The sequence below is a fragment of the Elaeis guineensis genome, chromosome 9, assembly GCF_000442705.2.
Source record: "Elaeis guineensis isolate ETL-2024a chromosome 9, EG11, whole genome shotgun sequence".
Taxonomy (NCBI): domain Eukaryota; kingdom Viridiplantae; phylum Streptophyta; class Magnoliopsida; order Arecales; family Arecaceae; genus Elaeis; species Elaeis guineensis.
Genome location: NC_026001.2, coordinates 90,498,985 through 90,517,436, shown reverse-complemented (window position 1 = coordinate 90,517,436; position 18,452 = coordinate 90,498,985). Strand labels below are relative to the sequence as shown.

Genomic DNA, 18,452 nt, shown 5'->3' with positions numbered 1-18,452 from the left:
AAGAGAAAATTTAGAATGATTCGAGATCCGCACATGATATGGTCGAAAAAGATCAAACATAAAAGATACAATCCAAATTTGGGTTTGCACCCACTTGGAGCTCTTTAAGAAGCAAAACAATATCTTTGTTCTTGGAGGAAAATAAAGAAAAAAAAAATAGTGCAATTCCTAAAAATTATTCATCTCAACTAGGATTCTTATGTAACGCGGTTGATTGGGACGCTTTTTATGTCGCAGAGCTTCTTATGTAACGGAGCGCTAGGAAGACACTGTGTACTTTAAAATAAAAATTAAAAAAAAAAAAAAAAAAAAACATCCTAACCCAGATATACTCACAAACGTCAACTTTTCCTCTCACGTACAGCACACACGAGCTAAAATCTAATCACAAGTGTTAGATTGGGCCAACTTTCGGCTGAGATGAGCCCAGTTCGGCCAGGCCCCGGCTGGGCCATGCTGCTCCATATGCGGCCCGAATAGTTCTTTGATCGGCTTTTAATTCGCCCTATTAAATACAGCTCGGTGGTGTTTCAGTTCTCATCGAAGGGGCAAAAGTCCTGAGTGGTTAGCTCACCGAAGGTGGCTGGAATCTCGAGATCGAGGGCAAGGACAAAAGCCCTGTTTCCCCTTCTCGTCCCCTTCTCTTTGGATTTCCTAGGGTTTCGTTCCAACTGTTGAGATTTTGGTAGCAGGCAGCGGATTGAGATGGATGGAGAGGAGCTGACGGAAGAGGAAACAGCTCTCTACGATCGGCAGATTCGAGTGTGGGGCGTCGATGCGCAGAAGAGGTAATCGATTCATCTCTTGGACCCCCTTCTCGTTGCTCCGAATGATTTCGCATTCCTTTTTGTCCTGAACTCGGGGTTTTTCCGTTGAATGTTTCAATTATGGGTGCCCGCTTTGTTTAGGTTAAGCAAGGCTCATATACTGGTCAGGGGTTTAAATGGCACGGCAGTTGAGGTAATTTCGGTTTTTTACCTGGTTTTTCGGCCCTTTTTTTTTTAACACTCTATCATTATTATGTAGAGGTAAAGATTTTGTAGGAAAGATTGATTTTTGTGCCCATTACACTCGAGTATATCATGAAGATGCTACATTTAGATGGTTGATTATGTTCTTCCTACTTGACTTCACTTTAAATGATATCTAATATAGGTTTTGATCCATTGTTCATTTGGTTTATGACGAGACTTAGAGGTTCAGACTATTTCTTTTTGTCTCACAAACGAATCTAAGGTTTACATTGGAAAGATGGATATGATTACATCAGGTGTTGTTTGAGTAGGGTTTTCACCATTGCTTTACTTGATTGTAATGGAATTGTGAGTTCTTGATTTTCTTACATGATGGTAAAGAGAAAACATTGAGAAAACCTTGCTGTTTGTTCTTACACATACGAACAATCCCTAGGTTCAAGTTTTCAGGTAAGTGGCAGTTGCAGCAGCTGTTGGGATTCAACTAATTTCAGATTTTTGAATGGTGTTTTAGGAATTCAATAAGAAAAAGCAACTGGGGAATACAAAATGAAGCAGTAAAAGTAACTAGTGGGAGAAATTTATTAGAAATATAGGTAAAGGAAGGTTTAGCTTTGTGTAGTGTTTTTTCTGCATGTAAAGGACAATACTTAATCCCTACAATAAGAGCACTTTGTAGAGGGAGGAGCAACAAGAAAGTTCCAAATCACTCCATGACTGTTGCTAAACTTGTTCTGTTGGACTACCATCTCTTACTCACTTTTTCTCCCGTATAAAGTTGTAATAATTTGTGGATTGCAAGGATACTTTCCATATATTGTTCGACTATATGTCAAAGTTTTGTAAGTAGTTCTTGATGGAGATTTAGTTGGAAGTAGCCTTCTAAATTGCTCATACAAATTCTTTTGCTCTTTTGGTAGTTCTGCAAAAATATGGTGCTAGCAGGAATTGGGAGTTTGACGCTGATGGATGATCGTTCAGTCACAGAGGATGTTCTTCAATCAAACTTCCTGATTCCTCCTGATGAAGCTTACTATAGTGGCAGATCCCTGGATGAACTTTGTTGCGAGTCTTTAAAAGATTTCAATCCAATGGTCCGTGTTTCAGTGGAAAAAGGTGAATTTCATTGTACATAGTTGTTTATTTCTTAGCTGTAATTTGCTTGGGGCAATTTGATAGCATCTTCCATGGCAATTTCTGCCCCCTTGTTAATCATGATAAATAACTTGCATTGCCAAACTAAACCTGCTTATTTAAGTGTGCTGGCCTGCTTTTGGTCTTTTGTAAATGTTGCTGGTTGTTGACTTTATAGTATGTTTGCTAATTGGTTGTTTTATGTTGGCAAATTTGTGAGTTTATAGATATGGCTAAGACAGGGATTGTTCTCCAAATTTAATGCATTTTTATCAACTTACACTGTAAAAGCAAGTATTTAATACATTTATTTTGTGGAAGATTGTTTCAGGAAAGTTTCATCTGGTCTTTTTGGGTTTTCAGTCAACTTAATTTTGTAGATATACTATATGCTATGATTGTATATGTATGATAACTTGTTCTGTTGCAGTTTGGCATTACTATTTGCATGAGGTATAAAACAATTTCAAGAGGAGGTTTGTGTAAAATGAAAATGGAGCATACTCACCATTGTTGTGTTCCTAGTCACAATGGACCATGTCAAAATTGCCCATTATCCTTATTATTTGTCATAGATAAGTGGATTTTTGATATGGGAAGGAGCTTTTGCATTGTTTATCAAATATTTGATGATTTGAGTACCTTAAGAGTAGGGGTAGCTTTTGACATGGAATTTGTCAAGCTATTAATCAAGAAGAACAGAGTTTGAAGGTGCGGTGTTATTGGAACTACAGAGGATAATGATGCTCAATACATATTGTTGATGTAGTGATACATATCTGGATCCTTAATGCAAAAGAACAAGTTAATATATGAAGATGTCTTTACGTAATTAGAGCATTATTGGTAAAGCAGAGGAGGGGCATCTGAACTCTTTAATGCGTCATTTGGCTTTTGGAAGCTTTGGATGTTACTGTTTCTGCAACAACGAGTTTGCCAAAAATTGATTGTCATAACTAACGAATTTCCATTGTTTTTTACAGGTGATTTGTCACAGTTTGACGGAGAGTTTTTTGACAAGTTTGATGCAGTGGTTCTCAGCTGTTGCTCTCTTAAAACTAAGGCACGACATATCTCTTCTTATTGAACAATCAAATTAGGACTGGTCTTCTGACAATTTAATGAATGTTCACTTTCTCATTGTTTCCTAAATAAATTATTTATATAACAATCTGAAAATATAACGTATTTGAGTTTATTTGCGTACAAGCTGTGTGCTTATGGTGGTTCATATTGGCATTTTGATCTCTGATTTGTATGTGTGCAACTCCCTCAGAAAGCAATCAATGAAAAGTGTCGAAGGAGACCAAGGCGTGTTGCCTTTTATGCAATCGAGTGTAGAGACTCATGTGGCGAGATTTTTGTTGATCTGCAAAAGTACACCTACATCCAGGTGCTCTATTATTTTTTTCTTGCTGACTACTTTTTATTGTTGGCTTTGATCATATGAAGTTGACTGAAGAATTCAATGTCAGTCTGCTTGTGTCCTGCCATATGAAAAAGTTCTTTCTACTTCCCAGTCACTTAAGCCCTTTGTTCAAGCAGGGACTAGGGTGGAATGATGCTTAATAAGCCATGACTCTGCATGACCGATTTTAGTCTAATCATATTAGGCTGCATCTCTCCATCTGGTAAAATATTTATTGTCTTCTCGGTGAATAAACCACAGGACACATACTTCCTTTTTATGTATTGTTTTATATGTACCATTTATCAATTAATTTTCAAGATGTTTCATTCCTCTGATTCTTTTTATTAGCAGCACCCAAGCTAATTTAGGAACAGTCATAGCCAGCTTTTATGAACCATATCTAATTTCATGTGCTATTTGACTAATCATGTTAGTTAAGTGTAATGTTTGATGCAAAGATCTCTTTCCTTGTGAGGTATGTTTTAAATTGCAGTAATTATTCAAGAACTTTGTTTCAGAGTTTGTATCAAAGAGGCTGTGATATGTCCTAAATTTTTAACTGTTAAATAAAGTACCAGAGGCATCGGGACATGTAGGACATATGTCTACATGTCTAAGCAGCATGTTTTTGGTTACCTGTGCAGAAAGATCCTTATGCAATAAACATGGCCTTTTGACAAACTGGCAAGAGAATATTAGTAAATATCGAGAATATATAAATGTACTGTGAACAGTTACTGTTAAGTTTGTTTTCATTATCCTAAAGTGGAGATGACCAGATTGTCATCAGCACTATTCTCTCATTTGATTTTCTGTCACTGTCATGCCCCAAATCATTAAGTAACACCTTTTGATTGTTTGGTTAAATAACTCTCTATGTAGGTAATGAGTTCGTATGTGGCTCCTTGCCTTGACTACATATTAGATTGCTATAAACATGGATGCTTGGATACAAGTGATGCCTCGGTAAGATGAATATAGGTTCCTGAAATTCCTGTCAGATGCTTTGCTTACTTCAACATGGAAACCAGTGGCCACCAAATTGTAGGCTCCTACAAGATGGCATCTAATTTTTGCCTCCATATCTCTTTGGTCATGTCCAACCTGAGGAATCAAGATCCTTTATGATTAGATTTTTTTTTTTTTTTGATTTTTTTTAATTCTTACTTCCATTTCTGTAATTGTAATATCCTGAATCTATTTGCTAGACCATTCAGCTTTGACATGATATGCTTTTCTGCACAGTTTTGATGTGCTACCTACTAAGTAGTATGTTTGTCAACTTGTACCGTTGCAGTTTTCTCTTACTGATTGGATCTATCGTGTTACTTTTTTCTCGAACGAATTTGCAGAATTGTTGAATGTGAACATTTTTATTTTCTTGCAGTCCTTTCATAATCAAGTTATTGTTTGAGCCTGTACATAAGAAAATTGCCTGTTAAGATTGCTTTTCGGTTGTTTATTTGAAATAATATTTTAGGTTTTAAAGTCTCTGTAATTACCATTGTTGATGCATTAAAGGAAATCAGGAAAAAAAAAAAAAAGTGTGTACCATTATGAAGGCAGCGAGCTGTTTCAAACAGGTAGCACTTTATAATGTGCTTCTCAATAAAGCTTGCCATAAAAGATTTCTATTCTGTGAACCATTTCTGTGTTGCATATGTACATTGTTTTAAACATCTTTTTCAGTAATGGTATTTCGTCTGGATGTTTGTGTCACAAACCTCCCTTTGATCTGAAAAGGAGCTGTTACATTGTTTCTGTCATACTTTGGTTGTGCATGTATCACATTTTGTTTATTTATTTTGCTCATAGTTGTTGATCTTTTGCTTTGCTTGGTGAACCTAATTTTTTTGCATGGTGAACCTATTAGCATAAAGAAATTCATGTAAGGTAATTAATCTCCATCATTATTGTTTTGGCAGAAAAAGTCTGATGGTACTGCCGAATGCCAACTAAACTATCCAAGTCTTGAGGTATATCTCTAATATTTGATTTTACTGCCTGCAGTTTGAAATGTTCTATGCCAATTGTCCAATACCACCCTGTTTTCAGATTTTTGGTACCTAAAATGATGCTTAGTGCTTTAATATTAGTTGTTCAATGGCTCTTCTCTTTGTCCCTTCTCAATTAATATCCTCCAAACCAGTAAGCAATGCCCTCAAGTGTGATACAGTGTGATGCTAAATATTCATGTAGCAGGTTCATAGGTTATTTTGGTTCTGGAAACTACCATTAAACTCAACTTTTGGAGCTGATTGGGCTTAAGGTATTGTGCTTCTGATATGGCTTGCATCAAATGAGGCATCCTTGAGATTAGCATCAATTTTTTGCAAATGAAAAACAGCGCGGAATTTCTGTTCCAAAGAAAGCCGGCTTTTGCTAGGTTATTGAACTCTGTGAATGATTTCAAATGCCTTATAATTGAGATCATATATTCATATCTGTTAATCGGTTTTTCCCTTTCCCCTTATTCTGGATCCATTTTGTTCTGGGGTTGATGAAAACCCTCCAAGGAGCACTTCTCTAGACACTTAATGACTGAATCTTGTGGAGGCAAATAATCTGATATTTTTAGTGATTTCATTGTTTGTGCTGTTTGAATACTTGTGGCTTTTCAACATCGCATGCTTTTACTATCAATTTATTTACAATTTGGAATAATTAAGGTTTTTTTAGTTTCACAATTGCACATAATATCATGAAGGTAATTTTTTAAAAAAAAATTGAAATGGTCTATTGTAAATGCTTTGGCTGAAGTTGCGCTGCTACTGAATGAACCTAACCTTTGAACCTGCTACTCTTCCTGATCAAACCTTTTTACAGTGAGGTCCTGGTCATACTCTTAGTCTTATCACTTGCCCAGGAAGTCTCAGTTAGCAATTCAATGTTTTTTCACTTAATGATCCTTGAGTTTAGCTTCCAGTTTGATCTTCTCGTCATATTTATAGATCCAAGTTAAGGCACTCTTGTATACTTTTTAAAACATGCCATCGATGGAAAGGAAATCTTGAAGGAGTTCCAGTTTAGTAATTCTCATGATTGCTTGCATTAAATATAAGGTTGTCAACATATTGGAAATGATTTGTAGTCTGACCCCTGTTGACCTTTGAATCCTTAGCTCCACAACTTTGTCCTGACAATTAATTTATTGAAGATCTGCTTCTGCTTACTGAGCTTTGCAGAAATGGGAGATAAGTCTTCCCTTCCAATGGCTTTTACTAAATTCGGGAAATTTTCAGGGGACTAGTTAACTGATATCAAATTTGTTGTAATGTGGTATCCAGCTAACATATTACTGACCAAAATCTCTTTATTAAAGATCTTCATTATTGTTGTACTCAATTGCAGGAAGTTATGCTTCAGATTTAATTAATACATCCACTTTGAGCATAAAAGTTGGCCATAATGTAAATTTCCTTAATAATTTTTATTTCTCCTTGCAGGAAGCTATTTCAATAGCCTGGAGGGATCTTCCAAGGAAAGTGAGCAAAGTGTACTTTGCCATGAGAGGTCTGTAATTATGTCTTATTGGAGCATTTGTGAATTGCAATGCCATTGTAGGACAGTCCTAACTTTGGTGGTGTTTAAAAGAGAGCTAGAAACTTGGGAATGTCTATCTTTCCTTAAAATCTTATTCTTCACACTGTTTTTGCTTGCCTCTTCCGATATCTTCTAGTAAGCTGATACTGAAGGCTTGCTTACTCTTAAGAAGCAAGTTGGAATACCAAGTGCTCATTTTAGTGTATGATCTGTAGCTCATAAGTTGTATTGCTTAAGAAATAGTGATGCCATAGGAGTTTGCTATGGTACCCAGCAGCTTGTGTCACACTGCACTATCTCTACATTAATGCTTTACAAGCTATCACCAGCCAATGTTAATGCTATAACATGTGAAGTTTAGTGTGAATTTGAATTCCAGTTCTTTTGTTGGAATTTTCCATCAATTTTCATTATTTGGGCATTGTCCGTTCATGTGCAGGGTGTATTACAACTTGTCATTTGGAACTTAAAAAAGAAAATTTAAACTGTCTTGCTGTCTGAACTTACATAATTAATTAATCCAATCATTTGGTAGTTCCAGTCTACTAATCAGCAACACCAGACATTTTAAAATGGGAAATTGAGGTCCTTAGCATGTTGTTCTTTGTGGGAACAACATTTTCAATGCCAGAATGAGATTTGATGCATACACGGTAGGGTGATCTAATGGGAAAATATCACTGCCTATATCAATATCTCCTTAAAAGAAAATCTATTGGAGAGTGGGGTGGTCTATGAAATCTGAAACTTGCCTTGTAGTTTATCTGATAGTATCATTTGCATTACATCATTATACATAACAAGCCTTATCCCCTTTTTGAGCAGACACGTCATATAATATACATATGTGTCTGCGTGCATCCATGCATGCATATGCCTTGTGCCTCCTGTCAGAGTTTAGAAACTCCAGTTCCTTATTTGGCACTTCTTATGGTTAAGATTTGTAGTGTCAATGGTTACAATAGATTGGCTTTCGATAGGGCAAAACAAAAGTCTAGGCTGAATGTTTATGCTCGAACATGAATAGGACTATAAAGTGCAAAGGACCTTATGCTGTAATGTCTCATTCACGTGTCTTAAAGTGCAGGCACTTAGAACCTGAATGTCCAACTGTCACAAGGTTCTAAGTTCATCTTTCACCATTTTATCTTACTACTGACCTAATATTAATACTCAAATTCATTTCCTTATCTTTTGTTTTTAAGACGATCTGATTACGAAGGTCGGACGGTTCTTATTCTTCTCAGTGATGACTTTTGGATAACATACCTCTTTTTTTAAGTTGGGTTTTGATAAATGTTGATAAATAAAGCAACTAAATAAAGGCTTGTATGCCAGGAAAAATGGAAGAGATCTAAAATCTTGAGGTGAAGCAACATCCTAAACCCTGATCTAAACCCTACCTCTAAGACTCCATACCTCTCCTCCACCACCTTCTATTAGTGTTCATTTTTTGTAAGAAAGGCATGCCATGTGTATTAAAATTTCTTTGTAATGGCCAGTGACAAATCACACCTCTAATATGGTTTGCAACACTCTGGTGATTGTCTAAGTGGATGTGACTCTCACTTTATCAGGTTTAGGGAGAGCCACTTTGGTGAGGGAACCTTTTCATCTAAGTCTCTAAATTCTTTCTTTTATGTGTTACTTGATAATTTTAGATCATCCATTGTTGTATTTGACTACTCATTTATGAGCATCAAACTTAATGCTGCAAGTAAATTGGGGGTAACAATGGTATAGATGCCCTCTGTTAATGCTGATGCCTGGCATTATTTGATCTCTTTCACGTTAAATGAGTTTGAGTTGCAGTAAGAGGTCAATGAATGCTGCTATATGTTTTCATGCAGTGATTGAAAGGTTTGAATTGTCTGAAGGACGCAATCCTGGAGAAACTTCTATTTCTGATCTTCCTTTAATTTTGAAGATGAGGAAGGAACTGTGTGATGCTCAGGTAACATGGTTTCATTTTCCTTATTTTTTTAAATAGATAGTATATCAAACAGCACTATGTAATTTTGACATCAAACTGCTAATCATTGACAGTCTTTGGGTGAGTCTTATATCCCAACCAGCCTTTTGGAACGAATACTAGCAGCTGGAGGGAAAGAGCATCCCCCTGTTTGTGCAATTTTGGGGGGAGTTCTTGGCCAGGTGTGCTTGAATTCTTTTTTTTGCAGTACTTTTATTTCTGTTTACAATCTCTTCTTTTGTGGTTTTCCCTGAAACTGTATGCATATCATTGTTCTTGGTTAACAAATAGTAGCATGTTCGATCTGTTCTGTTTACACCATTTGTATATTATGTAGCATTGTTAGTCATTTCCTTGCCAATATAGAGATCTCTATAGGTGCCTGCATGTGATTATCCAAATTAGAGATCGTATATTATTTGTAATTGTGGTCAAGTCACTCAACTACTCAAGATATAGATTTGATGGGATCTGACCATGAAAGCCAGCAAAAACTTCCAAACTAGCAGTGACTTGCTGAGATTAACCTTTTACCTGTTTGAAACCTGGCTTTGTTTTGTTCTCAATCAATAAAGTTGCTCAGATCACACGCCGATACCGCTGTCTTGGTCAAGGTGTGCCCTGTTTTTTTTTTCCTTTGGCTCGTCACTGGAAGGAGGATTGAGTCATGCTGACCTTTTTCTTTTTGCCGCTGATGCATCGGCATCAGCATTGTTGCCGGGAGGGGGGAGGAGGAAGCTCGATTCAGCAGCATCATGGACCACTCGGGAGGAAGGTGGGTACGGCCCTTTTTTCCCCTCCAAACACTTGCGATTGCAATGGAGTCTTTTGGTTTATCATCCTGAACCCATTGCGATGAGTCCACATCGTCTGCGAAACACGCCCCACACAGCTCTCAAAGCAATCCAAACTTATTGATCGGTCTACACAGATTTCATGGTGATGATTACACAGTCCATCAGTGAATTCACGTGAAAGAATAGGGTAGGATGGCAGATTCAAGGAATGGGGAAGAGTTTTTAACCAAAAAAAAAAAAAAAAATGGAACCAGCAAGAGTGGATGTAGATAGGGAGTTGTGAAGCATCTGATGGAGATTGGACGGCGGTGATTATTATGTTTAAAGAGTAGTAAAACTTTGAGATAAATTTAAAAAATAAAAAATAAATATAAAAAAGGGCATCCAAGGCATGTACCTAGATGCTCAATTGGGACGGCCACTGGGATGGGTAGGACATGAGGCGTCCCATTCTATGGGAAAATTGGGATGCTCCTATCCCATGGGACTTAAAATCTTGCCACTAATAATAGATTGCTATATCATATCGTTTCATTTTGCTACACTATTCAATATCATGTTACATATGTAATATAATAATATTTTAATATGTAATAATATATAATATTATATTGTATTATACTCCAGTGTATGATATTATGCAATATTCTTTGTCTTTATTGTAACATACCAAATGCTTTTTCTCATTTTGTTTACCATACATGTGTTAAAGTTCATAGCACTTTAGAAATATAGGCGCAAAACAGCAAATAGCTTTTTAGAAAAACTTACTTCTAAAAGCCCTACTTCTCGAAAGCTCTATTTCCAAAAGCTTTGCCACTAACAGCAATCCCAAATAGGGTCATATTATCTTCCCTTAGTTTTTCACAAATCTAGTGCTAGTCTGATGGCATTACATATGTGCATAAACTTCTTGGAAAGTGTGTAACTTTCTAGTTTTGTGGTCCTTGTATCATGATAAAATTTAACAAGCAAATGCTCACATTGAACTAAATATCCTATTTGTTAAAACTTTCTTATTGATATATTTATGATTCATAGGGCACTATCATGTAAAAATAGATTTGCTAGTGTAACTCTAGATTTGCAATGATTGGAGTCCTTTATTTGATGATAATGCATCTGATTAGGCTTTTCAGATCAAGTATATCATTTTGATGGGAATACTCTTGTTGATTCTGAATCTACTGAATATTTACTTTATATGGTTGATCATCACATTAAAAATTGGCAGGCACTTTGCTTGAAAATTTCTATGGCAAGGTAGACTCTGTGCTGCTTTTTGAGTGTAAACACATCATCTATTTTGCCATCCTCACTTGTGCTTGTGTCCTTGTTAACCATGCCATAAATTATGAGATTTATGTAAAATTAATCCTTATGTGCCTTAATAAATCCAAACTCAAAATTCTACAAAGATAGTTTTCTTTAAGATTTAGTCCTTCATTAAGGATTGGAATTTCTTGTGATGAAGAATGGGTTGTAGTTTTTGTTAGGGTTGGAGGTTGCAGTCTCCCATGTTTTTCCTGTTGTAATAGCAACCTTTCTCTTTCTCTTCTTCTCTCTTTGAAGTTCTTTCTTTTGCTCTCAATAAATTCAGTGGTACCAAAAGGAAAAAAGCAATGGTTGATCCCTAATAATTTAAGCAAGTCATAACCAAGGGCATGGTAGTCTTGAAGTTTATGACCAAGTTGCGAGAACCCATTTTTATTTTAGTGTCAAAAGTAAGGTTAGAGATGGGCCAGGCCGGGCTAGGCCACACCCCTGCCTGAGCCCAGTCTGAAATTTTTTGAGGCTTTGGGCCGAGCTCAAGCCCAAAGGTTTTTGAAAAACTCAGGTCCGAGCCCAAACCCGATTGGGCCAGCCAAATCAGATTTTCCTTGAAAAAAAAAAAAAAAAACCTAAGCCTTATACTTCTCGGTCTGTGGTTCATTTCCTAATCTCCACAGTTCCACTCCTCTCTCCCTTCATTTTATTGTCTCTCGCGGCTCGTCTCTTCTTCTTCCCCTTCTAGCTTCTCTTCTCCGCCGAAGCCTAACCCTAATTTCCTGTGGAAAACCCTAGCAAACATGGCAATCCGGAAGCTCCTCACCCTCGACTACCGCCCCCTTCCCCTCCACCCCTCCAGATCTGCCTCCCCCACCGCCATCGCCTCCTCTGCCACCGTCCTGTCCACCGGCACCCTCGTCATCCACTACGATGTCTTCGCCTGCGCCGTCAGTGTCAAAATCAAGCACCTCAACGACCCAGACCCTCACCTCCTCTGCTATGCATTCCCCCCCCTCTCACCGACCCAAGTTGGGAGAGAGGACTCGATCGGGCTCTTGCGGGCAACCTGAAAACCCCTCACCCTCGGCCGCCGCCGCCTCCGCTTCAACCCTCCAGATCCGCCTCCACCTCCCCCGCCGCCGTCGCCCTTCCATTGGCACCTCCGTTATGCACTACGACGTCCTCACCTGCGCCGTCAATGTCAAGATCAAGCACCTCGACGACCCAGACCCCCGCTTCCTCTGCTACACATCTCCCCACCCCGCTCTCGCTGACCTAGGCTAGAAGAGGGGACTCAACTGGGCTCTTGCAGGCTCAATTTTAGGCTCGAGCCTGGCCTGGGTCAAAGATATATCTGAGCCCGACCCGAAAGATAAATGGACTCTATAATTAGGCTCACGTCCGGTCTGAATTATTTCGGTTCTAGTCCAAAGCCCGGTCTGATGCGCCTCAGCTGGTCCAAGCCCAGCTCCAGCCCTAATCAAAAGCTATAAGAGACTAGAATTCATTTATCTTTTCACTTGCTATGGTAAAATATGATTCGGTACTGATACATAGTATGGGGGACATATTGACACTACCCTGAACTAGCCCTATACTATCATAATAATAGGTTGGCACCAGTATAGGGCCCTGTACCGAGATGCAAACCCTAGCTACAAGTACTTAATGCACTACTTGAAAAGCAACGGTAACATACTATGTTTTGTCATTTGTACTAGAACATTATAGGTCACCTTGTCATTTTTCTGCCTAGTGGACAGCTATGAGGATCATGCACCGCATGTGCAGCTAACCATGAAGCATGGATATAGATAAAACACAATACATATATGCGGATGGGATAAATCTTGAAAAAGAGGGATGTACACGCTATTATGTATGTGGGTTATCAAAATAATATAATATGTGTGTAAGCATAATGGTTATATTAGTAGACTGTAATTCATATGTCAACATAACAAAATTTAAGATAAATTATTCATCAACAGAAGGCCAACATTCGTAAAAAAAAGGAAAGAAAGCCCTTTCCCTCATTCCTAGAAACATCTTGGAAGTAGCTAATGTGCGTTTGCAAAGTATCATAGGCATATCCAGGAAGTGTCTGAAGCTTTATATACATTATATATATATATATATTGTAAAATAGGATACTCGAACAACGCAGCTGACACATATTCTAGAAATATTCAGTAAATATCAGTAGTTGATATGGTATTATATACAGATTATAGATATGGCATGCAATTTGAAGTAGCCATGCTTTCATGGTGCACGAAGAATTGGGGCTAGCTGCTGGCCCTACCTGAAAATCAATCATGCAGAGGCAAAGATCAACAAGATCAATCAAGTGGAAGGATAATTGGTACAAGGATTTTTTTTTTGGTGGGGGGGGGGGGGGGGGGAAGGAATTTGTACAATTATTGAATATTCTTTCATGCTACCGCTTTCAAATTTTTTGCTTGATGGTCAAGTAAATTATTTTCATGATTTTTCCCCCTAAACTGATATTTAACTTCCGAAGTAATGGTTTTAGAATAAAAATGTGATAGTTTTTCCTTTTGTTTATGGCCTTGTATTTCCTACTTTGATATGCCTCAGTTAAAAAGAAAGCATGATTTTTAAACAAAAGTTGGATTCCCATCACACCCATCCACAGAATGTTAGCTGTTGTCACTCAGAGTGCGTGATTTTTAAACAAAAGTTGGATTCCCATCACACCCATCCACAGAATGTTAGCTGTTGTCACTCAGAGTTTTTTTAAAAAAAAAAAAAAAACAAAGCAATCTGTTAATGAGGCTCATGAAATGCTGACTATGAGCAGCAATACTTCAGGACCAGTGCTTCACAGCCTCACAGACATTGCATTTGCAAATCAGCCTGCATAAGTATTCTTTTATTTTATTCTAAAATTGGGTGGCCATGTCACAGCCTCAAGGAGTTTGTTTTCTCTAGTAGAAATATCTTGTAAACTGGTTGTGTGAATGATTTTAGTTGCTTGTTCCGACAAAAAAAAAAAGCAGAAGAAAGATTATAGTTTCCATCTCTGTTGCACATTTTCAAAGTGAAATGCTTGTGCAACTTTTACTAGTACAAACAATTTAATATATGAACAGTTTAACTCATCTTTTTATATATATACTGCAACATCCATGCCCCAATGGAATTTCGAATATCTTAGTTGATTTATCAATTTGTTTTGGTTGGCAGAAACCAACTTTGATAAACCTGTTTGCATGATCATCTCCTATAAAATGACTATGGTGATCCATTTATTGAAATACAGCCAGTGTGACAAGTGGACCATTTCTTTATTGGTTAGCAAGTGGCCTCTATGCAAAATATTTGGTGAAAGGAAAGGCTTACTGAAACTCGTTCCTGTTTGTCTTCATCGACCTAGTTCTTTATTTTCCTTTGTAAAGATTTGAATGTTTTGAACTAGCAAGTTCTAAGTAGCAACGAAACACTTTCCTCAAACTGTACACCTAGAGTTGTAAAATATCACAATGGTAATATTGGATTGGAGATGAGTTATAGAGGGTAGGGAGCAAGGAGATTAGGAGATTGAAGCTAGCATGGTGACTGATAATTGGATTACTGAGAAGATATATAGTGGTCAAGAAACTATTGGTATAAGATTCACTTCAAAGTGAGAGGCTAGCATTCATAATTTAGTCGAATTGCATTTATTTTAAGGCCTCTTGGCTTGTCAGTTGAGCAAAATTTAGATCAAGTCCCATTCCTTTGTGTTCTTATATATTCTATTTTATCATGTTTTCCCAATAAATCTGATATTTTTGTTTAGTTATAAATTTGAATCAAAGTGGAATGGTTGCAAATGCTGTTTGATTGGATACAATAATTGATAAAGGATGACTTTTTTGAAAATTGAGATGAATGAAGCCTCTCCAATGACATGAATAAAGTTATTCGGCTGCCCCCTGCCAAATAGTTTTGTTCATGTTACAACAGTTATGCATCCACTGAGTTGATAAAACTGTGGGCTGAATAAAAATAATTGTCATTTGGCTGAATAAACCCCTTATTCAGCATTTTTTTCGGGTTTAATCATGAACCAAACAGGGTCTAATAGCATGGAGCTAGCTTATGAGTTGTGTAGATGCTGTCCAAATGTCATATAATGATGGAGCTCATGTGCATACTTCTGCAACAGTCCTGGTGCCATGCCTGTATGAAATTGCAAATCACCTGCAAGTCTTGGCTGGCATTCTGATTTACTTTTTTGTCACCATGGCATTAGCAAGGGTATGGTGAATCCTTGATCTGGATTCACCTAACAGTCAGTAGAGCTGTACAAAGATATAGTTTCATTTGCATTGCCAGTTGTCTATCATATGCACATTTTTTTCATTCTTACATTGCTTGTAAACTGACTAGTTGCTGATGGAATTATTAGGAAGTGATTAAAGCAATCTCCGGTAAGGGCGACCCGCTGAAGAACTTTTTCTACTTTGATACGGCTGATGGAAAAGGCATAATAGAGGACATGTCCAACTCTTCTACAAGCTGATTTTTATAGTGTGATGAGGCGATGCCGATGCATACTGGTCTAGCTGAATGTCTAAATTATATTAGCAATCAACTATTTATTCAGCATTGATTTCAGGAAGTGGATTACTTATTTGTATAATTGTAACAAGTTATATGTACCCAGCTGCTTACGATAGATTCTACATCAATCTACATCTTGGAATGGGAAGTGCTGTTACCTTGATAAGTTACCGACCTGAATTTTTCCATTGCTCTAATGAAATATGAACTGCAATCGTCGGTTACAGACCGCTTTTCCAACAAAGCAAGTGTTCTTAATGCGAGGACTATAAGCTGCCGAAAATAGAAAATTAAGTCCTCATGTTCTCAACCCAAACATGTAAAATCTTGTCTTCAGGGGTCCTGATGCACTCTGTGGTGCTTCTTGATCCGAGTAGTGGTGTCTACTTGCAATTTAAACAAAGAACGAAATGATTTGTGGTCACTTCATGGAGTCACTTTGTGGTTGGTTTTAGGTTTTTTTTGTTAATTATGATGAGTTTCTTTCTGAAGTTATCTGCCTTTTCGGCTGTCTCAAACAGTTGGTACAAATGAGGTTATTCACTCTAGCATTTGTTTGAACAGCATAAGCTCTATTGTTCCACTGAATTGTGTCTTGTTGCACCACAGCTAATGTTCAACGGGGAACAATCTCACAGAAAATTAACCACAACCCTCAATAAAGAAAGCTGCCTGAACTCCAAGCCCACCATCCCTAAAGGCAAATTCAATATATATATATATATATATATATATATATATATATATCAGTTTCTTTTGATCTCTTCATTTTTCTTGTTTTCCGTGATGATCCTTGAATCACGATCCAATCAAGACGTACAAGATTTACTTGTAACTTCTTCTCAACCAGAAAATGCAGCATGTACGCATGAACCATCATGCATCCGAAAGAAATGGAACGAGTCTCCAAAGCCTCATAACTGAAACAAAACAAACCAATCCAAAGGAGATCCAACTAAACACACCATTTTAAACTTCGAACGTGGGGTTAACGGTAAGTTTAAGGTTTCCACTATTTCCCTCCCCCACATACCTCCATCCTTGCCCACCTCACCATTCCATACCCCGCCTTCCCTTTTTTACTGCAGACAAAACGCTCCCAAAAACCAAAGCCATGACAAGATCACAGGGGGAAAGAGAAGTTGAAGTAGACCAACTAGAAAAAAAGTTCCAAAACCTCGAAGATGACTGGAATTCCTATAAGCACTCCAACCCTGGCCATCGCCGCAGCTGTTCGGCGACCGACATCACCTCGGCCGTTAGCTCTGATTTATTTAAATTCCTACATGACTCACCCAAGAAGCTGGTCTTGTCCCTCCAGCAAAGCCAGCCTCCTTCAGAGGTTTCAAAGCCCAAATTTGGCGACCGACGTGTCGAGGGTGCCATGACTCAGAGGGGAGCAGCTATGAAGAGTGGCAAGCCAAAGAGGAGGAAGCTGTTGGAAGCCTTGGAAGGTGCAAAGGAGGAAGTGACTGGCTTGCATGGAAGGGAGGAGATATGCAGTGTTTGCTCTTCTGTGTTGATCCAAGGTTGTGATGCCAACTCTTCATGTTCTTGCTGCTCATCACTGCTTGACATGCATGACTACAACCATGGGAAGGTTTATCTTTCTTCATCATCTTCTTCTGCAACAACTTTTTCTAGGGAGAATGGGGAGAGGGAGGGGGACGTTGGTGTTGCAAAAATGGGTGGGTTTGTTGGGGGTGGTGGGGAGAGATGGATGTGGAGGATGTGTTGGCTTTCCATTGTTCTTCTGTTCTTGGCTCTGGGTCTCATCTCGTTGAGGGAGTTTGGTATGGAAGAGTATGATGAGTATATGATTCCAACATGAAGTGTTAAGATCTTTGAACTGTTCCTTTGTCATTTTTTATGACTTTAGTGATATGGTCATATTATGAGCCTAGTTTTTTATCTTTCTTTTTTTTTTTTCTTTTAATGTGGGAATACATTTTGTTTGAACTTTTTCCCCCTGTTTTCTCTTCCGGGTTTAATGATTGTTACATTTGAATATAACTGAGTTAAAGGGCTCATGGTTTTTGTTTTTTCAGTAAACCAGTTTTATTAATTAATTTAAAATAAATATATCTATGAGAATCAAAAAATAAAATATTAAAAAATTTAATAAAAATATCTGTCGATGATGTTCATAAAGTAGATCCAGTATAATCAATTATGTATCTCATTATCCAATCTGCAACACTGTTGGTCCCTCTATAAACACTAATATGGGTCATGTTTAAAGATTGTTTACATTGCGATAATTTTAAAAAAAAAAATTTGTTTATTGCATGGTACACGTAATAATTCATCAACTCGTGTGAACGCAAAGAGGATATAAGGCCGGCTTAACCACCGCCCTAGAGAGGTACGGCCCATGACGACTTCCCTGAATCCCTCCTGCCCTTCAATGAGTGGACTCCGCCCAAAAAAAATTCTTAATTGTGCCCTTAAATGAGTTGATGTGACACAGAAAGGAAGGTGCCTACCCCTATATCATTATAAAAGTTATCATTAATTGGATTCTCCAAGAATCTTATGATCGGCTTCCAAAGCTTGTTCCAGGTTGTTGGTTGTCCTTATTTTAGTTTGTGGAGCACACCTATAGGTTTTAGGCTTAGCTTTGAGAGCATGTGCATCAACTGCTGCCATGGTTTATTTATGGGGATTGTGAGCCTTTTATTCTCCATGCAGGCAAGAATATCCCACCTTTATGATATCTCTGACTTCTCCCATTGGGCTGTAAGTCTTAGTAGTACACATGAAGAATATGACTACATGAG

The 18,452-nt window shown here is 37.7% G+C and overlaps 1 protein-coding gene and 1 long non-coding RNA gene across 5 annotated transcripts; both read left to right on the top strand.

Annotated features, from left to right (window-relative positions):
• The first annotated feature begins 554 nt into the window (after nt 1–554).
• LOC105042142 (SUMO-activating enzyme subunit 1B-1) lies at nt 555–15,838 on the top strand. Of its 4 annotated transcripts, XM_073243161.1 has the most exons (12): nt 555–603; nt 693–788; nt 909–960; nt 1,895–2,090; nt 3,092–3,171; nt 3,385–3,501; nt 4,402–4,485; nt 5,445–5,495; nt 6,966–7,032; nt 8,913–9,016; nt 9,109–9,216; nt 15,518–15,838. In XM_073243161.1, the coding sequence occupies exons 2-12, from the start codon at nt 706–708 to the stop codon at nt 15,629–15,631; spliced, it is 1,056 nt and encodes a 351-aa protein (XP_073099262.1). In that variant the 5' UTR covers nt 555–603; nt 693–705; the 3' UTR covers nt 15,632–15,838. The 4 variants fall into 4 exon arrangements, with proteins under 4 accessions (XP_073099262.1, XP_073099263.1, XP_010917552.1 ...); XM_073243162.1 differs by lacking the exon at nt 4,402–4,485 and having other exon boundaries at nt 559–603; XM_010919250.3 differs by lacking the exon at nt 4,402–4,485 and having other exon boundaries at nt 570–788.
• Nucleotides 9,224–11,954, top strand: LOC140851540 (uncharacterized). The gene is made up of 2 exons (XR_012134258.1): nt 9,224–9,648; nt 9,744–11,954. It is a non-coding gene; the product is annotated as an uncharacterized lncRNA (long non-coding RNA).
• Nucleotides 15,839–18,452: the final 2,614 nt, after the last annotated feature.